The sequence below is a fragment of the Simochromis diagramma genome, unplaced genomic scaffold, assembly GCF_900408965.1.
Source record: "Simochromis diagramma unplaced genomic scaffold, fSimDia1.1 OVJJ01000685.1, whole genome shotgun sequence".
Lineage (NCBI taxonomy): Eukaryota > Metazoa > Chordata > Actinopteri > Cichliformes > Cichlidae > Simochromis > Simochromis diagramma.
Genome location: NW_024387477.1, coordinates 9,121,817 through 9,145,341, shown reverse-complemented (window position 1 = coordinate 9,145,341; position 23,525 = coordinate 9,121,817). Strand labels below are relative to the sequence as shown.

Below are 23,525 nucleotides of genomic sequence, written 5' to 3'. Positions count from 1 at the left end.
GTTTAATTTCCTCCAAAACAACAGAAAAAAACAATAGTAAACGTTATACATTTTTGGTATGTCTAAACCTCATTTAAGCATCTCTTGAATCACCAGTTGTAAAGGCATGTGACAAAAACACCCTCTCAATTGGTATCGTCCAGAAGCTATAAATACTCAGTTAATCTGCTCGCCACCCGGTGCACTCGCTGCGCAGCTTTGGTTGCTTAGGAACGCCTGAATGCAGGTAATACATCAAGACAGCTGTAGCATGCTAGCTCGCAACCAAGCTAACGCTACAACTGATTTAGACATAGGCTGTTGGGTTAGCGTTAAATTTAGGAACGCAAATTTTCATACTGGCCTTACAAAACGTAGCTATAACCGACTGGAATGACAAGCCTCTAACCGGTCGCAATCAGATCTATTGTAATAAACTGACGCTAGTAATTTTAGTGCATTTATCCTATGAGCTAGCTGACAACTTGGTGCTTCACTGGCTGCATCGTGTTCGTGAGCTAGCTTACCACATACCACCTTGCTCACCGGCTATAATCGGAATCCTATCGAGCCTGTAAGTTTAGCATTATTTTAATGTGTTACATTGTAACGAACAACAGCTGGATTGCAGTTCATGAATTTTAGCTGATGGGCAGAAACGTGGTTTTTGAGTAAGCTGCGCAACACTGTGTTAAACTCGCTTGTTTTCCATGTTTTTTGTATTTTTTTTTTTTTAAATTTTGGTTTTCTTTTTAAAATACAGTGTCCTTAAGTCAAAGCTATTTTATCAAGGTGGCTGTGCTAAAGGTTTCTTGTCATTTCGACAGCCTCCTATATATATATTTTTTCTTATGCTGATCGAATGTATGTTTGCTAGTCACACTGAAAAGTGATGCTAAAGTTTTATACTAGTTACTTGACAGCTCTTGATTGTGTTCAGGACATGACAGTGGAAAAAGCTTGATCTTGTGCCCCTTAAATAGTATGTCTTGTGGCATGTGGAACTAGGCTAGCAAATGCACTGTTTGCCACAAGGAGGAGGAAGGCCCTGGAGGCCACATCTTGACTCTCAACAGTGATTGAACGAAAGGCTCTTAAGTGAGCTGAAATATAAATGCCATCAAAGGGCCTCAAAGTTGCTAGATTAATATTTGGTTTTTTTGAAGGGGGGGGTTTCCACCCTACATGTGCTCTACACATTCTTTTAAACAGAAGTCCAAAGGCTAATGGGTCATGTTACATTTTAATGCAACGGTCATTCTGTGTCTTTTACTTTCAATTTGAGATGTACAGCACTGAGTAATAGACTTCCTGGGATTCCATACATGGGCTACTGCAGGTTAATCTTCAGGTGTTTGTGCATTCAGTAACTAATGTTTTTTAAAGTTTTTGATTACAAGTAGAGTAGTTCAGGGCTGTGTATTTGGTTTGGCCTCAAGTAAGTCCTTGAGACCTGGTCACTATTCTTTTGTCCCCTTTACAAAGATACTATGGTATGCTTCCAGCCCCTGTCCCATTCATTTTTCACACACTTCCCCCTCCATCCTTTCCCTTTTAGTCTTTCCCTCCCCCTTCCATTCTTTACTACTCACAACTCTTGTCATTTCAGTTTATTGGACCCTACTGACTTGATTGCCTTTGTATTGATGCAAAAGTTTTCACTTGAGTTGTAGTCTGCATCTCCTTCGAAATTAAAATTTTCTTTGGAGTCCCATTTGGAATGACAATATGAACTTAATGTGATGAAATGTGACGTGCTGCTTTGTTCAGGGTCACCTCATGTCCATGTGTGATTCTCGCCTTAGTGAGCATAAACTTCTGCTCCTGCATGAATGAAAGGGCAACTTATAAACCCTAGCTTGGTTCACATAGACCTGTGGTCAGTGTTTGGTGTGCAGCTTTTCTGTTCCTCTTGCTGTGGGCTTTCCCAAACAGAAAAACAAACATTAGAAAGTACCCTCTGCCCCACAATGACTAAACTAGTTTGATTTCTCTGCAGTTTGTCTAACCACTTATTTAATTTGTTTCAATCTATTCTCACCTGCCTCTCTAGGTTGCATAAAGATGTTGGTGGCAAAGTGAGGAAGCTGGTCAGTCTGGCTGGTTGAGGTGTAGAGGGGACGCCACAAACCACGCCAGAACTCTGACTAATGACACTTTCACTGCCCTTGGTAAATCTCCTCATCTCCATGTCTCTCCCTGGATCATAGCTACAAATATGGTGACTCTTATAACAGAGCAACTTCGTAAGCAGAGTTTAGAAGAACCCTATCACAAGGCCTTCTCATTCAGTGTGAATGTGGTGAGTTGGATGGTTTAGATGGAACAAAGTCTTGTCCTTCAAACTGATTTTGTTTCATTGACTTGGTTTTCTCACTTCTGATTTTGAAAACAAGTCATTCTGTTTGTTACAGTCATTACCTACAGTGGGCTCCAGTCCCACTGTCTCGTGGAGTGCTCATAAAACAACACAAGGCAAGTTTAGTGAGTTAAGAGCAACATTTGTGACCAGTGGGGAAATTGGCCTCATGTTTATCTTTTTGGCATTTTCAGAGAGCTACACCTCAACTACACATCCATCATCTGTTGCCAGTGTTTTGGATGACTCCTGTGGACTTGATTCACTATGGCCTACTTCTCAATCTGGAGAATCACTCCAGAGACCAGAACGTCCCTTCAAGGCTTTCCAAAGTTCACCTCCGCCACCTCCAAAACGCCACTGCCGGTCCCTCTCTGTTCCAGAGGATCTATCTCAGTGCCGCACCACCTGGCATCCCAGCGCATCAAGGGTTTGGACCCCGGTGAAACGTAGCTGTCACAGTGGTGGAGCATCTAGTTCAGGCTCTGGAGCCAGCTCTTTGCCACTTTGTGGTCCTAGTTCCTCCTTCCCCTCTTCCTCCGTACATTCATCTGCTAGTCCTACCTTCTTTAGCTTAGCGCTATCGTCTGACTCCCCGATATCATGGGGCTTCCCATGGGACCCCTGTGATACACTGAAAGGAGCGTGTTCTGCATCCTTTGCTACGCCTTCTTCGTGCTCTTCTTCACCGGCCCCGCTGACCTCACACTATGTGCTGCAGCGTCGCTTCTCCCTCTCCCCTGTACACATTCAGAAATCTCCTACGGCGCCCCCCCAACCCTGTCCAGGTTCAGCCTTGAAATATGGCCGTTCTGACTTGGAGCACCCAGCGCTGTCTCCGTCTCCTACTTCAGCCTGCAGCACACCATCCTCATCTAGGCGTGGCCTCCCCCCTGCTTTGCCACGTTGCCACTCGCAGCCCTGTGACATGCGCAAACCTCGCTTAAAGAGGCGCCATGACCCAGATGTTCTGCCCTACCCAAGGCCAGTCCTCGACTTCAGCAAGATGACACAGGTGAGCAAGGAAGGTGGTCCATCAGTGTTACAGTACCTCTGTGACGGAGGCTAATAGTATTGGTGGGCAATCAAGTTCACTAATTTCCTTAAATGTAGCCTTCTCTTTGAGACCTTTTGTGATCTTTTTTTTTTTTTTTTTGCTTTTATCTCATCACTTATGTTTTACCACTTTATCTTTAACACTTATTGTTTGATGCAAGGATGCAAGACAATAATTTTTTTGCCTATAAAAATAGTAACATGATGATCATGATGCACATGGTTTTTCCTGCTTAGATTGGTAATCGTGAGAGCCCTGCATATGGACCAGGTAGCGGTTTGATTCCAGTGACCTCACAGGTGGAACGACGTTCGGCTTTCTCTCCGGCAGAGTTTCTGGGAAGAGCCAGCATCGGGCCGCTCAGTGAAAGTGAGGAAGAGGAAGACGAAAGGAGGCCTGCAGATGGAGGACAAAAGATTGTTTTTGAAAGAGACTGTACAGAATTGGATCTGAACCTTATAGAAGAAAACTGATCGCTCCTTGGTGCTCTCAGTGTTATAACTGCATTCATATCCATGTTAAGCACACCTGCAGGCTTATATTTTTTTTCTTTTTAATATAACGTGCTCTTCTGGCAGTTGGTGGAAACCTGCTGCCCTCTCTATACAAATGTCCAGAGTTTAAAAGTAAGATCCAAGGACCCCATGTGGGAGGCTAATATCCAATGACATTGCTGCGATCATAACACTTGAGCTTGCTCACTATTCAAAATTGCACAAATTTTGTTAGCGCTGGCCTGTTGAAGCACTCCTTAAGGAAATGTGCATGAGCGAATAAGCAAGATTTAATGCGCACAGATTTTTGACTAATATTTGATATTAACACAAGTCTTAATTAGCATAAGCCACTGGTTTGCATCTTGATAGCCTTACATATCCTTATCAAAGAACTTTATTGCCAGAGGTTGACAGAATGTTTCTATTACATGACGCACACTAAATGCCAGTAACTGAATGAGACCGATTGTTGTTCAGTGCTGCTTCTGATACTCGAGTAGACTACTTTTGTATTTGGCTGACTGAATTAAATGTGAGCTGTTTAACAGTAGCTAAAATGTTGCTGTGTGTAAGATTAAAAAAAAAAAAAAAAAAAAAAAGCCCATACAATAAGTATCCATATTTAATTGTTCTGTGTATTTAACAGGATACATTCCACTTTTTAAAAATCTCGCCTAAAGCCTCTTCACTTTTACTGCTGTTCTAACTTTTCAGATATATTCTGCTTTTCTTCTGGCACAAACGACATAACACACCCTCTACGTTACATTATCTTTTTGGAGTTTGTGTAATTGCTTTGACATTGACACATCTTGTCAACAGCGACACGGCTTACATAAACTGACCATGCCTTAAGCTTAAAATACAGAGTTCTTGGTGCTGTGCTCTTGTTTTTCACAGCCAGGCTCCTGTTTGCACTGATTGAGATATTTCTGAATTCGAGGCACATACACTTCAGTGGTCAGTCGTATGAGTGCTGCAGCTGGTCTTCACAGGGCACAATGTAACGGGCTGTACAGTGGTTTGAGTGAGTACACGCGTCCAGCCATTTCTGAGAGTGTATGTAACGAAAGAGAGTGAGGCTTTTAAGAAATGATTTCTTTGGCTGGAAATATACTTGTTGCACAATTTATGTACAAATAAATTTAATAGAATTATTTTTTTTCCCAAAAAGTGTCTTGTCCTTCTTTTCTTCTTCTTAAATGATTATGAATGTTGTTTCATGCTTGGACCCAACATGAAGGAAGTCAGGGGGCAGTAGATAATTGGATTATTGTGACACCTAGTGGCTGATCTCAGTATAATAGTCGTGCTGTATGGATATACTGTATAGTCCAGTTTGGGTTAGTTAACATAGATATTGACACACATACACCTACATTTCGCGCTCGGGGAGAAAATGTGTTTTTCCTGTAAACTATATTGTAGCTAGCTGTAACCGAATTACAAATTAAGCAGAATCGGGTCTGCGGTGTATGTGTAAGAACGCTGCACACGAAGTTAAAGTTTAAGCAGAAAGTTTTGATAACTGCCTGCAGACTTGTTGCACTCGAGTTTGCGCGTCTTTGTCGTTCCGCCTTGAAAGGTGAGGGCGCTCCTTCCAGTCCAAGGATGCTTTCTCGCACACTGTCTGACCCCCACATCGACAAGCCACTTCCTCTTTGTCTAATTTCATGGCGATCGGGAGAGAGGGAACACCGCCGACGCACGCACACTGTCTGAGCACTCCTCAAAGAGTTTATTCGGGGTAAATAATTATCATTTCTCCTCACAAGATTCGCTTTTTAGTTCACAAAGTAGATGTGGTTCAAATCAAGCATACGGGCGATTGTTCCTTCCCCGAAGAATTAATGATTTTAAAGCTTCTGGGTCAGATATTTCACATTGTAGCGCTCTTCGCTGATAACAGATCGGACGAAATGGGCTCCCCCTCCGTTCTCATCTCCCACACACTCAGCTGCACACTAGTTATCGGCGATAGCTAGCTAACGTTAGCAACGCTTCAAACGCCTCATGTAATTGTGGACGTGGGTTGTAGCAACACTATTCACGAGTTAATGAGAAGTAAATAACATCAAAAACAACGTGTACTCGAAAGTTGGCGGGAGTTTGAACTTGCCACTAAAATGTTAGAGAGTCCTCAAGTGTTTGTGTTTGGGTTAGCTAGCCACCGTCGCGCAGCTAGCTGCTGTGCTATGTGTTTAGTTAGCGATAGCTCGGATTGCGATTCAAAAGTTAATGCTAGCTGAACTAACTCGGAGTGGACTTTAGTGAATGTCATCTGCGTATATGAGTCAATAAATGTAACGTTTGCATTTAACGGATGAATGTTATCCTTCATTGTAAGCGTCCCGGTGTTTCTGGATAGAGTAGAAACGAGTGAGCTAGCACTGTAAGCTAACTAGTTCATTAACGGTAATTTGGGAGCTAACCGTTGGGGATATTATAACCAAAAAGTTATCAAGAGTGTCCTTTCGTACTGTTTATTCGTACTGTGTGCCTAGGTTGTTGTAGTAAAGTTAAGGAGAAAGTTGGGGAACATGAACGAGTGTAACTGTGAAAAAGAAGGGGGGGAAAAACTATGCGAGTTGTACAGCGCAAGTTACTTTTCTCAAAATACTTTTGCCACTAGATGATGGCCATATCATTTTAATTGCTGTGCATGTGATGTTATAAGTGTCGAGTTTTATTCAGTTATTATTATTATTTTTATTATTTTAATGAGCCACCTGCAGCGTCACTGTTTCGCATTATTATCACCTAAAGTAATTTTATCTCTGCTTTGTTTACAGTGTAAACTAAGTTGTGAACCTGACTGGTGCAACAGACGCTATTCTCCAGGTGAGTGTCTGTCTAAACCCTGCAGCTGTACTAATAAAACCTTATAATAAGTTTCTGGGGGTAAATATACAGTATATTTCCCCCAACGCCCCCAAAACCGTAGTCCTGTAACTTTTTAGCTTTAGTTATCACTTGATCTTGTGGAAAAAAGTTTCACTTGTGAGTGTTTTCATTCCTGGCAAGTTTGATTATGGCTAACTTCTAATACTCCAAATTCTATGTGTTTAAAAAAGAAAGTGACTCTTTTTTTGAATTCTAAAATCCTCATTACTTTTCATTTGCAAGTCTGGGTTTAATGCAGGTGTCAACATAAGGATGCATTTAAAATTTCTATTTTTTTCATCTTTTCATTTTTGGCTGGATTCTTGTATGCAGGTGAAAATACGTGGACGTCATTAAAGGGGCCCTGCCACCACTTGGATCTGTTCTTTCTGTGTCCCTGGGTATAGACTGCTTGGTGTATGGCTCTGATGGACAAGCACAAACAAATCAAGCGGCAGAGACTCGACCGCATTTGTGAGGGTGAGACTTTAAGCATTACAGTCATATATATGTAGGATTCTCAAAAAATATATATAAGTGTTTTGAGGAAGTATAATAACATTTGTTTGTAATGTTCCTGTGCCATTGCACATAATGATAGTTTCTTATGAAATAATCTTTAATACTTGGTTGCAGAAGAGATTTACTACATGCTGTGTCCTCAAGAGAAAACCACCTTTTAAGCCACAACTCACAAGGGTTTTAACTCCGAAGGCGGACAGTAGTAAAGAATTTGAAATATCCATCAGAATGGGCAGATGCATACAGTCACGGTGAAATTAATTGTTTCGATTTTTAGGTGAGAAAAATAGGTGAACTTGGATCTTTTTAGCAGAATGCATTTGAAGATGTTACACTGCAGATTTCTAGAGATACAGTGGTTGGAGAGTGGAGAGTTGATGATAGTGATGAGACATAACGGTGCGCTAAAATGGAGGGAAGCGTCTGGAAGAGTCTCAGGAGACGGGTGAAAGGGAGAGAGGACAAGGTGAAGGGTCGTGGCCGCAGCTACAGGGAAACGGGCCAGCTGTCTCTTTAAAAAACGACAACAGCCCCCCAAACCGCTCTCAGCCTCAGCTTGGGCTATGCTAATGAGGTTAGTGCTGGTTGGCTGGCTCTCAATAGAGTCGCCCGGTGATTGGAGGCAGGCTGTGGGGGAGGGGCTGGGCGTGGATGACAGCTGGGATCCAGTCAGCCAAGAGCAGGCTAACAGAGAGAGAGGGAGGAAAAAAAAACGAGCAATAGAGGGAGAGCAAGGCGAGGGTAGAGAGAGAGGAAGACAGGCTGACAGACTTCATAATGCAAGGTTAGCCCCGGTGCTCATGTGTTTTCTATATCGGCATGTGTTTTTGAAATTTGTGAACTGTGGAAGGGGGGAAGGGATCTAGGCTCTGGGTGTGGTGCCGGCTATGTGTGTGCAGTTTCCCTTTTTTCTTTTTTTTCCTTTTTTGTCTTTAGTGTGTGTTGGTGTCGCAGGCGCTAAGAAGGAACTGAATAATCGCATGTGTGTGTATGTGGGTCTCACTGTGTCTGGGTGGAGTACTGCTGCTTGCTGCATTATCATCGCTTGCTGCCCCTCCCCCCTCACCTCTTACTCTAACTACAGCCAGGGGGGGGGAGGAGGAGGAGGAGGGAGTAAGGGGAAAGAAAGGGAGAGGGAGGGAGAATGAATGAATCACTGAATGAATTGCATTGTGTGTGCGGCCATGCTCGCTGGTTGTAGGCCTCGGGTATGCCGATGTCCTTTGCTCAGATTGCTCTCTGTGTAGGCCTACTTGGATATATATTTTTACACAGGGAGTCTTTGTGACGCACCCATTTGGGTTTTTTCTGCATAGTAAGAGTCTTTGTTTTTTGTCTTTTTTTTTCTCTAGCCTGTTTGCAGTCAGCATGACGGCATTCTTGAACCTTCTGCCGCAAATGTGAATCACACTGCTAAATGGTGTGCATCAGATTGAGTGTACCAGGCTTTATAAATACCTTTTTCCCCCCAGCTTGTGTGCATTTTATTCATGAATTGAGATATGCTCAGGCGTCAGAGGAAGCTTTCGCAAATATTTGTTTTCCACCCCCCTTCCAGCTACCAGCGCCTTTTCTTCCTCAACAGTCTCACCATTACGTCCTGTCTTCTGTCCAAGTAAATGTTCCTGCTTGTCACACTCCCCACCATGGGGGCAGGCGCACACACACCTGTCACCCAACAGGACTGAGACAGTGAGTGCTGGCGCATGTGTGGAGTCAGTCCAAGCCTGAAGACGTTAAAGTCGCCTTCACGCGTCCCTAGAGATTATTTGGACAGGTTATCCAGCTCTCAATCCAGGTGTTAAGTGGACTTTAGCTGGCTTAAACACAGCAAAATGTGTGAGTAGCACAGGTAATTGTCTAGAGAATCCACAGCAAGTGAGTGGGCGTCATGTGTCCTGCCTCCAGCAGGCTCTACCCAAGTGGACAGTCTCCTGTTGTCTTCTAGTCCTGAGAAATAATTGTTGGATCTGATTCTCCTGAAAGATTTATCCAGATTTCATGTGAGAAAACTACATTGAGCAAGAGTAAAACACACTTTACTGATGTAGCTGTTTTTGCAAAGATGTGGCGTTTATAATTTAATTGAATAGTCTGTACCAGTAAAAATATGATTTTATATACCAAAAACAAAAATATTATCCAACGTACTTAAATGTTGTGTTAAAACACTGACATGGCAGATCATTTATTTAAGATGTTAATATTATAATTTCTTTTTTGAGAAGACACAGACTGAAGTGTTAGGGTGTTTGCTGAGTGGCTTACTAATGTTACAGTTACATTATGTTGGCATAAGCATTTAGTGTTAGCCACTGCAAACATTTCAGCCTATAAAACAAAGTTAATTTCACAACAGCAGTGCCAACTGTCTCAAACAAAACGCTAACGTGTATTTCAGGATAACCTAAGAAGGACAATACTTTGTTTGCTGATACTATGAAGTGAAACCCACTCAACTTGAATTCCGTGAACCGATCTGGATGCTGGTCTTTCAGGTGCTTTGCTCAACTGGAATTATTTCCTCCCTTTCTCTAAAAAAACATCATATCATTTAATTTGCAGGGGGCATGTTGCACTTATCATCCCTTGCTTGCCCACCCTTGAATGCAAAGTACTTTGTGTTTTTCTTAGCTACCATATCGGTTCTCGCGGCATCCCTATTGATCCCTCTGATTTGTGGTAATCGTGCAATATTGACCGTAGTGCACATGAGCCAGTTGTGCAGATGTTTGCTGCTGAGGTGTTTGTGAGTGTGCGATTGGGGGGAAAAAAGGGTAGAACAGGAAAAATAAGAAGTAGGGACTCTTCCAGACGGGAGAATTTAGGTCATGACTCAGGCCCCCCCTCCTCTCCAATCCCCACAACCTCCTCCCAGAGACCCCACAGTTTTCTCCGCCCCTCCCCCAGTCATCATACACCCATCACCTCACCCCCGTTGTCCCTACCCCCACCCGTCTGCTCATACAGTAGGCAGGCCAAGTTCCCAGAATTAACACTTAACTAAAAGCCTCTCTTTCATTAACCAGTGTCCAAGCTTCCCCTTTATGAGTAGTAGATTTGAACAGGACGCGATGGCTCTGTGAAGTCTTGACGGTGTATAATGGTTACATGCTATCCTAAACAGAGCTGGAGTTCAATGCCAACTAGGCCAGATGGCTGGACACTGTCCATGCCCCATCATAGATATGGTTACACATTGCTTTTGTAACCTTAAAACACTTGGTATAAACACACACACACTTAAACACACCATTTTGATAGTTCCCTTAAGGTTCTGGTGTAAGTGTTGGAAAAATACAGTCATAAAAGTCTTGAGTTATTATTGTCTAGCTCTGTTTAGCCATGTGCGCAGGGGGATTTTTTTGTGAGGGTATGATGACTTGTATCACGTCGGATAGTCCAGACATGGGAAATGCAGACTGTTGAGTCACAAACCTTCAGCTGAAATTTACTGGTTCTGAAATGCAAGTAGCTGGTAGCTCTTTACGTCAAACGTCATGTGGAAGCTACATTTGAAAGGGGGAAAAAAAGCAGAAATGCTGTGTAACAAAATCTGTTTGAAAACAAGTGCTCACATGCGTCTGTGGCAATTTGATACCTTTTACCTGGTTCTTGCTTCAGATTGATTTGATGCACATTTGTCCCTTTTCTCCCCGGCGGATTCAGGTATCCGACCCCCAATCCTGAATGGGCCAATGCACCCTCGGCCTCTGGTGGCCCTGCTGGACGGGCGTGACTGCACTGTGGAGATGCCCATCCTGAAAGATGTGGCCACAGTGGCTTTCTGTGATGCCCAGTCTACACAAGAGATTCATGAAAAGGTAGAGGAGACACAAGCACACACGTTAAAAAGGCACGACATTCTGATGTCACATGAAACATTCTTCTAAAACCTTCTAAATGTCAAAAAAGGCTGCATTCCCTTTTCCTAGAGCTGTAAACTTCAGACAGCGTCTAAGCTGTCTACACAAAAGAAACCTGCGGAGAAAAAAAAATTCCCCCCCACACAGATTTGGCTGTGACAGATGGCTCAGACATATTAACAAGCACATTTTATGTTATGTTATATAGTCTCTCAGACAGAACAACCCTCTCACTTCTTTTATTCCTTACTTAGAAGGCTCAGTTACTAACTATCTCTGACCTTCCTGTCTCATGTTTTTCTTGCTGGCTGCCTTGCTGGCCAGGATGCTATTGTAGCGGTCCTCACTATCATTCACCTGCTTCCTAAGAGAGGATCTGTCCCATGGTTGGAAAGATTCCATCTACACCATCCTGGGCTGCAGCTGGAGATTGTTAGTCCTCGCTTTGCTTTGAAACTCCATTATGAGCTGGAGAATCGCTCTTAACAGAACCTGCAGCAGATGGAAAAGTGGTTCATGTACAAACAACGTGAAGTCACTCAGGATTAGCACCGCTAGCTGCAGCCCAAGACAGTGGAGATGAATGCAGTTGATTAGTTTAGTTTATTATTTCTTTCTTTATTTCCTCACTCATTATTCATTTATCATAATGCACTTAGCAATAGATTTGTAAAGAAGCAGCTGTATTATTTGATGATTTATTTAAGAGAGCATGCATACATGCACCTCCTTCACAAGTGGAATTGAAATCCGTGCACAACACTGCAGCCTTTTAACAGAATGATAAGTGCAGTCCACTGAGATGAACACCGAGGTGTTAAAATTTCCATCTGTCTCCAACAGGTGCTAAACGAGGCAGTGGCCGCTCTGCTGTACCACACTATCACTCTATCCAGAGATGACTTGGAAAAGTTTAAAGGCCTACGAGTAATTGTCAGGATCGGCTCCGGCTTCGACAACGTTGATGTCAAAGCAGCCGCTGAGCTGGGTGAGAGGATCAAATTTGTACTGTATTTTCAGAGACTTGTACAGCCATGCTGTGACACAGTAAAACAGAACACAGTTTAGTTAATGTTTCTTTCTTCTTTTCTACCCGTTATTTAGGCATCGCTGTCTGTAACGTGCCAGCAGCCTCAGTGGAAGAGACAGCGGACACTTCGCTATGTCTGATTCTCAACCTGTACAGGCGAGTAACCTGGATGCACCAAGCTCTAAGGGAGGGGACCCGTGCTTCTAGCGTGGAGCAGATCAGAGAGGTGGCTGGTGGCGCCGCTCGTATCCGGGGGGAAACGCTGGGCATTATTGGTCTAGGTGAGTAAAAAGCGTAGTGAGGGGTGGCATCAAAGTAAGGAAATGTGACGAATTTTAAAATAAGCCTGTGCACCACTAATGGCTTCTTATACCCCTAACCTCCCCTTCCTCCTTCCAGGACGTGTTGGTCAAGCAGTAGCTCTGCGGGCAAAGGCCTTTGGTTTTGGCGTGATCTTTTATGACCCTTACCTGCCCGATGGCGTGGAGCGCTCACTCGGCCTGCAGAGAATGGCCACTCTGCAGGACTTGCTAATCCACTCTGACTGTGTGTCCCTGCACTGCAGCCTCAATGAGCACAACCACCATCTCATTAATGACTTCACCATCAAACAGGTGTGTGAACATACTCCAAATATCCAAAACAATGTTAGCTTCAGAAAGGGTAGCATTACTTCCACCTCAGCTATGTTTTGTTTAGAATAGATTGTCTAGTGACAACATACCTCTGCTATCTGTTTAAACCCTGTGAGTAGCTTGCGTTGTTTATTTTAGATGAGATTAGATACGACTGCATTCTGCCGTACTTCTCTAAATATTATCTTGCATCAGCTGATAATTTGGTTCAGTTAGGTTATTAATTTTAGATGTATTTGTCACATCCATATGATTAGAAGTTTATTATCAAAATGACTTCAGTAACATCTGAGGACTCGTTCCTGCCTAATTCTGCCTTATTGCTCTTTGTGAGGATGAAAGAAATATTTTTCTGCAGGGGTCTTTGAATGCATTAATTGTAGTTTTTTGGTGGGATTAATTCAACATAATCATTATCTAGCATCAGCTAAGTAAACTGTTGCTTTAGCACACAGGAACTACTGGCTGGTGTTTTTGTAAATAATCGACAGGACTTTAAATGAGAGTGACTATTTCTATGTGCAAGACATTTCAAACATTTGCAGCTTTTCCTGAGCCAAACATTGTAATTGTGTGACTGTGTGTGTTAATCAGAGTTTAATAGTGCTCATTTGTTTCAGTTTGTACTGCATTTCGCTGGAAATTGAAATTCTTAGCCTTTCCTCGCAAGCTCTCATCCACATTGTTGAATGATATTGTTAATGACACAGATGCGCCAAGGAGCCTTCCTGGTGAACACATCTAGAGGCGGTCTGGTGGATGAGAAAGCACTGGCTCAGGCCCTAAAGGAAGGCCGGATACGAGGTGCCGCCCTGGACGTCCATGAGACAGAACCCTTCAGGTAACCCTAGTGAATTGGGCTCTAACTGGCCCGCTACATTCATACATAAGTGTGGTGCAAACCCTCAGTGCTCTCTCTGTAACAGCCTGTACTTTCTTCTCCAGTTTTTCAACAGGCCCTCTGAAGGATGCCCCCAACCTGATCTGTACCCCGCACACATCTTGGTACAGTGAGCAGGCATCTGTCGAGGCTCGTGAAGAGGCAGCCAGAGAGGTGCGCCGGGCCATCACTGGTAAGACGTGTACACTCATCTTATGAGATCGAGCCATTTCTTTCGCTGCAGTGAACGCATTATTATGTGACACTCCTCACTTTTTGGCAACTATCACTTTTCTAATGACAGTTTGGGTTCTGTGAATCGCCCAGTGTTTGTATCTCTAAGCATGCATACAGGTTTTTTGTGGTTAGGACAAGTGCAGAATTAGTGGATCAGAGCGGGAGTCTGACTAATTCTGGATTTTCTTAAGATGCGTGATAGAGTTTTAGAGTACTACCAGGAGTACCCCTTGTTTCTCTTTTTTGAACTGAGCAGTTACTGTCATATTTCAGACCGGCTTTCAGGACAAAGTTACTCAGTTTGGATCAGATGTTACTGAAGGTGAACTCTGCCTTTACACTTTACTAGCACTACCCTTGGAAAAACCTGGAAACTCTTCTAATGATCATAAAACCAAGTTTTTATTACTGAGGTCTCAAAACTCATTAAGGGTCCATGGGATGTCCTCAAATATTGTCTTTATGGGAGAAGAGGTTAAAGAGTAAAATTCCAAAAACACAAATTTTTAAATTCTTGATTATATTTCCACACATAAAATTTGAAAATGAAATGCCTACCACCAAACACAGAGCATGTATGATGAATCAATCAATCAATCAAAGCTTTATTCGCCACATGCAGGTTGCCCTGCAGTGAAATGGAACCCCCCGACCTTACAGACACAACACAGACATTACATGGGGATCAAGTCGGAGATCAGTAGCGTTACAGAAAAACACTGAAATATACACAACAATGGGAAAGTACAAGAGGGAAAAAAGAGACCTCTACTCATGCTGTGCTTCCATGGTAGGACAGCATGAGAACAGGAAACGAAAAAACTCCTCTGCACAAAAAGCACATAAATGTCCACATCACACTTTGTGAAAGACATGACAAGCCACAGGATTGGGTGGGGGGTGAGGAGTAATACGAAGCGAACACAGCAGCCGCCCTGCACAGCGCTACCATTCCAGCGCGGCACATAGACCTGCCGTGTTCCCCCGCAGGAAACAAGCATCGAAGGCGTTTGGAATACACAGGCTTCATTGGAGTAACGTGTTCCCTGTTGCCATGCTGAGACTGTTTTGACTCATATTGCTAGAACATTAAACCAGAAATGTATCCGGTAGCTGAATAAGGAGGTTGTCGGTCATTTCTGACAGCGAAACTTTGTGGTTTGTTTACTGCAGGGCGTATCCCCGACAGTCTGAAGAACTGTGTTAATAAGGAGTATCTGATGGCAGCCTCTCAGTGGCCCGGCATGGAGGCCGCTACTGTTCACCCAGAACTAAATGGAGCCGCCTACAGGTGAGCGGAGAATTGACCGAGATTGCCTCATTGGTGATAAGGTTGAATTTAACCTGATCTGATTTTGCTTGGCTCTGTGTCAGATTTCCTCCGGGGCTGATCAACGTTGCAGCAGCAGGCGGTCTCCCAGGAGCTGCCGCAGGCGTTGAAAGTTTGGTTCCAGGAACCCTGGCACATGGCATCGCCCCCGTCTCCCACCCCCCTCACGCCCCATCCCCAGGGCAACCTACTAAGGCCGAAGCCGACAGAGACATCCCTTCCGACCAATAGCCCCCCCCCACCGCCGTCAGCACATTCCGTCATCTCTGGAAACCAACCCCCGCCTCCCAGGATCAGACACAACCCTACCCTCCAGTACATCGGCAGCACTAGTTTGACCTGACGTGGCTCTACAGTCTTTTCTCAGATCACATAACCAGCCCAGGAGTGACCTGTCCACACCACAACAATCCACCCCCCCAACCACCACCACCCAGAATACACCCTTGCCTCCATCCTCCACCTGCTCACCCACCATCCCCTCATCTCCTTCACTCCCCCACTACGTCAGCAATAACTGTGTTCTCAAGGATTCAGTGATTGGATTGGTTTATTTCCTTAGTTGGTTGTTGTTTTAATGAAAAGTTGATCTGCTCTGGTTCTAGATGTTAATGTTTGTTTGTTTAAAAAAGAAGAAAACAAGAAAAAAAGCATTTCTGACACGAGGCTTTACAGTCTGCCTCCTGCAGTCCTCCTCTGACCACTAGAGGCACAGACACAGAATGGTTGAAGCCCCACTTTTGTACATTAATGGCTCATGTTACTGCTCTCGTCCTTTTTTCTTTTTCTTACCCTTTCCATCTTTCTCATGATGGGGGGGTGAAGTTTGTACTGAAGTAAAAGAAGAAAACAGGACAGAATCACAAACAGTACATCCTCTTCTCCCTGCCAAGTATCTAGCTAACCCTTTAGCCCACTTTGGCCCTTGTCTCTCCTCTGCGCTGTCATCAGCTTGCTCAGCAGAGGGATCCATAATGCTGTCAGTGTGGAGCTCTCTGACTGTCACAGTGTGTTTTTTATCTGCTAAACTCGTCTGTGAGTATTAAACCCATTATTCTTTGTCAACTTTCACTGCTGCGATTGTCTAGTTTTAGGACAGTCATCCCTGTATTTACACACGCTTTTCCCCTTTTGGATTGTGATGTCATGAGATAAAAGCTCTGAGCGTCATATCAGAGATGTACCTGCATGTCCTGGTATGAATTTCTATCTCTTGCCAGCAGTCTTGAGTGATGTGCGTTTGTGTGCGTTTGAGTGTGCGAGTGAGCGTGTGAGGTCCTGTGCACCTGGTGCCCACAGGGACTCGATTGCAGCAGCTTTTCTGTTTTTCATTTCCTTCCCAGCTGGAAACCCAGCAGCATTTCAGCAGAGGGCGCTGTCTGGCTGCTCAGAGCAGAGGAAGCTGCCTGCAGCTTCTCTCAGTCACAGTTACAGGTAACCTTTAGTGACGAAGAACACGATGACACACTGCCGACGTTCAAACCACAGGAGGGGTGACCAGGGATAGATTACCGCCTTATTGTTAAGCTCGCGCCACAACCACCCACACACCCACTCTGTCACCCACCCTCCACTGTTCTCCCACTGTGATGCTCCAACCCTATACATCTGCTCATGAATCCATCAATTCCTTCAAAGTGCGAGGGGACGATAGAGATTAGATTCTCCGTAGGAGCAAATGGGACGGTGTTCTTGCATGCTGGCTCGTTAATGACCGTGGCATGCGCGTGTGTGTGTGTGTGTGCGCGCGTGATAGTGTGGGTTTGTGTGCGAGTGTGTGTTTGTATGTTCCCTCACCCTTATAACAAGCTGTTGTCGTTCCAAAGGAATAGCCCCTAGGAGTAACTCTTAAACGCTGTTGCCCTGGTGTCATGGGAACACCACTTCTAGTACCTCAGTAACAGATATTGAATGTACCGTGCATACCCTTTTATTTTTTTGTACAGATTTTCTAGATGCATCTTTACTATTCTTTATTAGAAGGGTTGTAAAATGGTAGCAGTAATGATACAATTTAAAAACAAAAAAAACCCCATAAAATAATTTGACAATATCTTTGTAGGTTCGATAAGATCAATGAATACTCAGGCATTAAATCCAATGCGTATCTGTTTGCCTTTACCTTTTTATTTCCTCATAGTGTAAGAATTCGGCACAGATTCAGACTGTAGTCGATGTGTTTCAGTCCCAATCTTACTGGCTGATGGAAAAATGAGAGGAAAAAAAGGAGGAACAAAACAAAAGGCGATCGTTGTGATCTGCTAGTTTTCTTTTACTAGAACAGTAGTAGTAGGTGCTGTTTTGTTATTCATTTAATCCCCCTTCGTCAAGCTGCTCTATCTATAGTGCATGTGAGGTAATTTTTAAGGGGAAATACTATTGCCCCCCCGCTCCCTCCTACCAGACCCCACCGAGTGTTTCCAACCCGAGTTGCCATGTTTGTCGTGGTCAGTTTCCAGTGATGTACAGTTTCCCCCCTCAGAGTCTATGACAGACGTGGAGCGCGTCTGTCCTGAGATGTTAGGCTCCTCTGTCATGTGATGAGTATATATTTTTAATAAATAACCCCCATAGTTTGGATTATGAGCATAATAGTAATCTTAAAATTTTCTTTGCTGTTGTTGATGATGATGATGATTATATATATATATTTTTTTCAGTTCATCAGTGCACTGTTATGAAAACCGTTCTGTTTTATTTTAATGGATATGCTGTCTGTGTTCTACATGTTGTACTGAAACATTTCAGAGATCGAGAGATCCCTCTTTCCCCCCAGGCCTCAATTTTTATTTTATTTTTTTTCTTCTTAAAAGAAATTTGTCTGATCCCACCACCTTTTCTCTCCAACTGATATCCTGTGGGCCTTACTTACTCTCTCCCCATAATAGTAGCTGTTAGTGAAATTTGCCATGGAACCACTCACTGCCTTAATACAGTTGACCACAGCAGGTGAAGTCAGGAGACGCACCCAGCCAAAAGGAAAAAAGAAGATTGGGCCACATTCAAGGCCTCTCTGCAAAAAGCTCCTCACACCCCAGCAGGCCTAAATCTACTGCACCTTGTTTCTTTATCAGTGACGAACCACATTTAGCCTTGCGTGAACTCTTTTAGCTCATTCTGCAGCACATCAATCCTGTGCTGTACAGCGTTATTTTAAATGTCTTTTTTCTTACTCCCTGGTTTAATAGTTCAAATCAGCCGGGCAGAGAGTATATGTGTGTTGGCTAACAGATAAGCACAGTGTGAGTATGTTCACAGCTGATATTTCACTCTTGGGTGTGAGACTGCCTCGCCACCGTTACCATCACCGCTCTGCTGCTCTTAAAAGTCTCCGAGCCGGAGCCCCGGTGTGACTGGTAGGGGGAGGACAAAGCGGACTCTGGTGTGGTCTGTTGGCAAAAAGCAAAAGGAGAAAATTATGGTGAGAGCTGGTCACTTTTTCTCTCTCAGGGTTCAAAATGCACACATATCCTCCAGCAGTCGCCCTCTGTCTCTTGTCCCTCATCCCAAGTTTTCCGCCCTGACAATGTAGAACAGCCTCCTGCATTTTTTTTTTTTTTTTTTTTTTCTTGTTTTTGGAAACCGCTCTCCCCTTCGATCCCTTTGTGCACAGGTCTGAACTTTTTCCTTTACTCTTTCATTTTTGCTTTCTTTTAGCACTGACATCTAACCATCTAACAAGGAATGAATGAATGAATGCTTGGAAGTGACTGTGTGTAATGTTAAAATTGGGAAATGTATTTTTACAACATGTGAACATTTTTTTTTTTTTTTTTTTTTGTTTCCACTCACTCTCATTGTGAATTGAATTTTGTTTTGTTTTTTTGTTTTTTCTTTCACCAGACTGCAAAAACAAAACAAAACAAAAAAACAAATTAAAAAAATTTCTCCTGTACCTAGACTCTTAAGCTTTATTTTTTGTTTTGTTTACTTTTTTATTAGAAACAATCATGTTTGTGATGGTAACTTCCAATGGTAAACTCCACACCGTATTTTAATAAAATCTTAAAAAATGAAATTTCTCTCACTTCTTTCTTTGCGTTTGTAAGCTGGTACCAGGCGTCCTGCTGTGTACTGAACCTTTAACACTGCCTTTGGTAATTTCTTCGGGGGGGAAAAAGGGGGTCTGTGCTTCATTATTAGTGGTTAGTTAGATGGTGACAGTTAATTGCCAGCTGTGATATGTTGACAGTCAGCATGTTGAGAACATGGAGCTGTGTTTACAGAACGTCTGCCATAAACAAAATTGTTTACTAGCAGGCTTAAGCTGCTCTTTTATACGCCAACTGTAGCTTAGGCACTGCCAGCATGACCACAGGTTTACAAGTGGGCAAAGTAGGTGGGGAATACAAGGAAGGGGGGCTCAGGAGGGTGGAGGGATTATTGGCTCCAAAATTGCTTCCACATGCACACAACCAGGAACTTTTAAAATGGAGCAGAGATCGTTCTTGACCCTGTTTTCATTTTACTGTACTGTGCAAAAGTCTAGAGCCACCCCTCATTTCTCTGCATTTGATTTCAAAGGAGCCAGACCTCCTTGTATTTTTTTTTTTTTTTTTTTTAAATGGTCTTGAGCACTAGTTCTCCAGGCTTTCTAAAGGTCTTTCAAAGTCTTTCTCTGGATATTTTGTTTCACTCATCTCAGCCCAGTGCTTGTACCTGGCTGTTTTAGATGAATATATCTTTTTGTTAAGCCACGTAATGCTGACTTGTGAAACACTTATTCAAGTAAAAGAATGGCATCTAATTCAAGGGATGAAGCAGAGTTGCCTACATATAACGACTCAAAAAAAGAACCAGTTTTAAATTGGATTTAAAACTAGGATAGAGGCTGTAACTACCAGCCTGTCACAAAACCAAATCATTTGTTCCCATTTTTTCAGCTGAATGTGTGAACAGTTCAAACGATAACAGTTTGACAGGAATAAGGTAGTATTTTTTTTGCACCAACAAGGTGGTTCCTAAAGAGCTAGTAGCTCTTCCCATGGTGTGCAGTATGCCCTGAACAAATTTGAGGAAACTGGACAAGTAGAGGACAAAAAATGCAGGTAAAACTACAGCAGATTAACACTACCTAGAAGTCTTGTCCATAAGAAATAGGAAAAATTGCAATATAGATCTGACATAGGACATGAAAGATTCATTTGGTCCTTCAGCTGATCCATCTACCATTTCACAGAAGGAAAATATGCAGGGAGAAAAGGCTGAGGTGTGCCGAATTACACAAGAACTGCACTAAAAATCAGTGCCAACAGGTCTTGTGGAGTAATGAATCCAGATTTAAAATTCTTGGTTCACTGTCAGAGGATGCCAAAAAAGAGGCGCACCAGTGAGTATCAACAGCCATCTTGAAAACGTGGTGGAGGCACAGAGGTTTAGAGCTGTATTTCAGCCAATAGCATTGGAGAACGTTAAAATAAACACATAAAAATTACGGTCATATTTGATCCACTATGCAATGCCATCTGGCAAGCATCAGACTGTCAACAGCTTCATTTTTTAGCAATGATCACAGATACTCTGCCGATGCAATTAAAACATACTTAGATGGAAAAACAGTGAAACACCATCAGTCATGGACTGGCCTCCCCAGAGCCCGGGTCTCAACATTATTGAGCACTATGGGTTCATCTTGACAGAAAACAGAGCAAAAGGCAGTCAATATCCAAAAAAGAGAAGAGCTGGAGAGCTTCGAAGCACCCTAAGAAATTTCAGACTGTATTGAAGAATTAAGTCACCAAATACTGACTTTGAGTGTTCAAACTGCACAAACTCTGTGTTTGTCTTACATACTGATGTATTTCCATGTAAGTTTACACATATTTTAATAACTGCAGGCATTTTCCTGGCACCCACACTACCAACAAAGCAGCTACTATGCTAGTAGCGGCTAATGTAGCTCTGAGCATCTTGCCTCAATAATCAAAAGTGACTCAATTTCAGCTGTTTATGTGCTTTTTAGAATTGTTTTACTGTATAGCTAGGTTGGGTCTTGGCTTTTTTTCTTAAAAGGTTAGTTTTCAAGGTTTAATAGTAACCATATGTACCACTTTAGCTCAATAATGGTATTGAGGTATATGCTAGCAGCTATACCTGATTGTTGTTGTGTTTGGAAGATAGATGTATAAAGAAAAAGAGATTTTAGTCTATGTTCTATAATTTCTTGGTTAAATTATGGTTCAAATAAAATTAACCAAATTTAATTGCAGTTCATACAAAACTACAAAATTATTATCAGTCATCAGAGGCAGTATCAGCCCTACTTACTGTTTTTGTTTAAGAGAGTGACAAGCATATACTGTGTTATGTAACCGTGTGTGCAGATGAAGCAGGCCCAGGGTGCCAACGGTATTATTTACCAGACCTGATTCACACACACTTCAAACACACCATTGCGACATCTGTCAGTTCCCATGCTGTGCCAACACATTTTTTTTATTTGTTTGTTTAGTTCAGAGGAGGTGGGAGTCCTTCAGGTCAGGCCAGTAAAATGTGAGAACTGGTTCCTGCCCTGCTTCTGCAAGGTCAGTAATTTCATTTAACTGCTCTTTAAAACGAGTCGTCTGCAGGTTTGAGTGGAAAAGAAAACAACACAGAGGTCTTAGATACAGAGTTGAAAACGTTAAGAAATAAAACTGTTTGGAGTCTTTCTGGTTATACAGGGGAGCGGTTTGACGGACCCACATGTGTCTCATATTGGTTGCGTGCTTGCCCTTATGATAAATTAGTCTGGCAGATTGATGTCCCCCCATGTGGAGGGATCCTATCTTCAAAGCTGTTTGGCATCTTTGGAGTAATTTCATTCTTTTCTAGTAACCGAATCAGTAAGATACCAGTTTTGCTTTCAATTAAAAATGAATGAATCTGGTACTCTGGTACTCTGAGATAGTTAATTTATCTTCGACTTCAACTTTGTTAAGAAAAACATCACTTTGTTAATACAGGGGACGTTATCACAGATAACATAACTTAAATATTTGAGATAATGTGCAAAACGTAAGTAAAAACAACAAAACAATGTGAAGCATACAGAATTTAGAAAATACAGCTGTATTAAATTCTAAATGAGAAAAAGAAAAGTCTTCAGCATGTCCTGGTTCTGCACCAGGGCCTCCTCCTGATGGGACGTGCCGGGAACACCTCACCCAGGAGGCGCCAGAGCAGCGGCTCTACTCTGAGCCCCTCCCGGATGGCTGAACTTCTCACCCTATCTGTAAGGCAGAGGCCAGCCAACCTTCGGAGGAAGTCCATTTCACCCGCTTCTATCCGCGATCTTGTTCTTATTACTAAACAATTAAATAAACTTACTAAACAATTTAATGAATGCTACACATGTGATATATCTATGTAAATAAAAAAAACATACTGAAAATAATGGCAAGTATAGTAAAATGGGTTTCAAAAGGACAAATAACGATTTACAAATTCAAAGACAAGACGTGAAAAACAAGATGCTCTGCTTCAGTTCATCATTTACGGTGCTTTGAGGTATTTATGGGTCACTCCATCTTAAATCAGCACAAATCATGCAGATCTACGATTTGTATTAAAAAATCGAGGTCCAATGGTTGGACATACATAATGACTGTTGTGAAAATTTTGGTTCTTAGGACTACTTTTCAAAATATGTGTAATTTTTAAAGATGTCGACCCACTTTCTGAGAATGTATTCACACTTTGAAATATGAGGTGGTGTTTGATCACAAATTTTCACTGGTCTTTCTTACCATTGCAGCGAATCAGGGTCTGTTTGGGGACAGATGAAATGAGCTGTATGTGTCTTTATAAATGAGTAATACATTTTAACAAAAGCCCGAGTCCTCCTGTTGAGAACCTACCATCTTCTGTCAAGCAAGACTGGGAAATACATTTCTTGCAAAGCTAGTGCAGTCGCTCTGCTCGGTTCACGAACTCTTATAGACTGTTGTTAAAAGATGAGCTGATGTAACACAGGGGTAAACATGACCCTGTCACATCCTCTTCAAAATAGTGTTTTTTGGGTCAAAGAAATAAACAAATTTCTCAGTTTTCACATTTCAATTATTTACAGTATTTTAGATGATTTAAAAATCATTGGATTCTGTTTTTATTTTCATTTTGCAAAACATCGAAACCTATAGCAAAATGTTCTGTTCTGTCGTGCCAACTCCTCTTTGATCGGTAACATCTCCACACCCATGTGTTTTAGGGAACGAGTATATATTTGTGACTTGTTTTTAAATATTTATCTCTTGCAGGGATAAATGGGTT

At 42.5% G+C, this 23,525-nt stretch overlaps 2 protein-coding genes across 5 annotated transcripts; both read left to right on the top strand.

The window, feature by feature from the left end:
- The first annotated feature begins 136 nt into the window (after positions 1 to 136).
- Positions 137 to 4,844, top strand: LOC120723731 (protein FAM53C-like). Of its 2 annotated transcripts, none has more exons than XM_040015398.1 (5): positions 137 to 226; positions 2,033 to 2,281; positions 2,394 to 2,454; positions 2,533 to 3,353; positions 3,632 to 4,844. In XM_040015398.1, the coding sequence occupies exons 2-5, from the start codon at positions 2,198 to 2,200 to the stop codon at positions 3,866 to 3,868; spliced, it is 1,203 nt and encodes a 400-aa protein (XP_039871332.1). In that variant the 5' UTR covers positions 137 to 226; positions 2,033 to 2,197; the 3' UTR covers positions 3,869 to 4,844. The 2 variants fall into 2 exon arrangements, with proteins under 2 accessions (XP_039871332.1, XP_039871331.1); XM_040015397.1 differs by having other exon boundaries at positions 214 to 553.
- Positions 4,845 to 5,383: 539 nt separating this feature from the next.
- Positions 5,384 to 18,251, top strand: LOC120723730 (C-terminal binding protein 1). Of its 3 annotated transcripts, none has more exons than XM_040015394.1 (11): positions 5,384 to 5,639; positions 6,685 to 6,733; positions 7,109 to 7,255; positions 10,967 to 11,121; positions 12,007 to 12,151; positions 12,268 to 12,474; positions 12,593 to 12,807; positions 13,539 to 13,669; positions 13,774 to 13,901; positions 15,119 to 15,236; positions 15,320 to 18,251. In XM_040015394.1, the coding sequence occupies exons 3-11, from the start codon at positions 7,195 to 7,197 to the stop codon at positions 15,504 to 15,506; spliced, it is 1,347 nt and encodes a 448-aa protein (XP_039871328.1). In that variant the 5' UTR covers positions 5,384 to 5,639; positions 6,685 to 6,733; positions 7,109 to 7,194; the 3' UTR covers positions 15,507 to 18,251. The 3 variants fall into 3 exon arrangements, with proteins under 3 accessions (XP_039871328.1, XP_039871329.1, XP_039871330.1); XM_040015395.1 differs by lacking the exon at positions 5,384 to 5,639 and adding an exon at positions 5,671 to 5,956; XM_040015396.1 differs by lacking the exons at positions 5,384 to 5,639; positions 6,685 to 6,733; positions 7,109 to 7,255 and adding an exon at positions 7,318 to 8,081.
- Positions 18,252 to 23,525: the final 5,274 nt, after the last annotated feature.

Excerpts from the sequence above, each read along its gene's own strand:
- LOC120723731 (XM_040015398.1), top strand. The coding sequence starts at position 2,198 with ATGGTGACTCTTATAACAGAGCAACTTCGTAAGCAGAGTTTAGAAGAA. Across the intron at positions 2,455-2,532 it reads TGCTCATAAAACAACACAAG|AGAGCTACACCTCAACTACA; the intron begins GCAAGTTTAGTG and ends TGGCATTTTCAG. Across the intron at positions 3,354-3,631 it reads ACTTCAGCAAGATGACACAG|ATTGGTAATCGTGAGAGCCC; the intron begins GTGAGCAAGGAA and ends TTTCCTGCTTAG.
- LOC120723730 (XM_040015394.1), top strand. The coding sequence starts at position 7,195 with ATGGCTCTGATGGACAAGCACAAACAAATCAAGCGGCAGAGACTCGAC. Across the intron at positions 7,256-10,966 it reads ACTCGACCGCATTTGTGAGG|GTATCCGACCCCCAATCCTG; the intron begins GTGAGACTTTAA and ends CGGCGGATTCAG. Across the intron at positions 13,670-13,773 it reads CATGAGACAGAACCCTTCAG|TTTTTCAACAGGCCCTCTGA; the intron begins GTAACCCTAGTG and ends TTTCTTCTCCAG.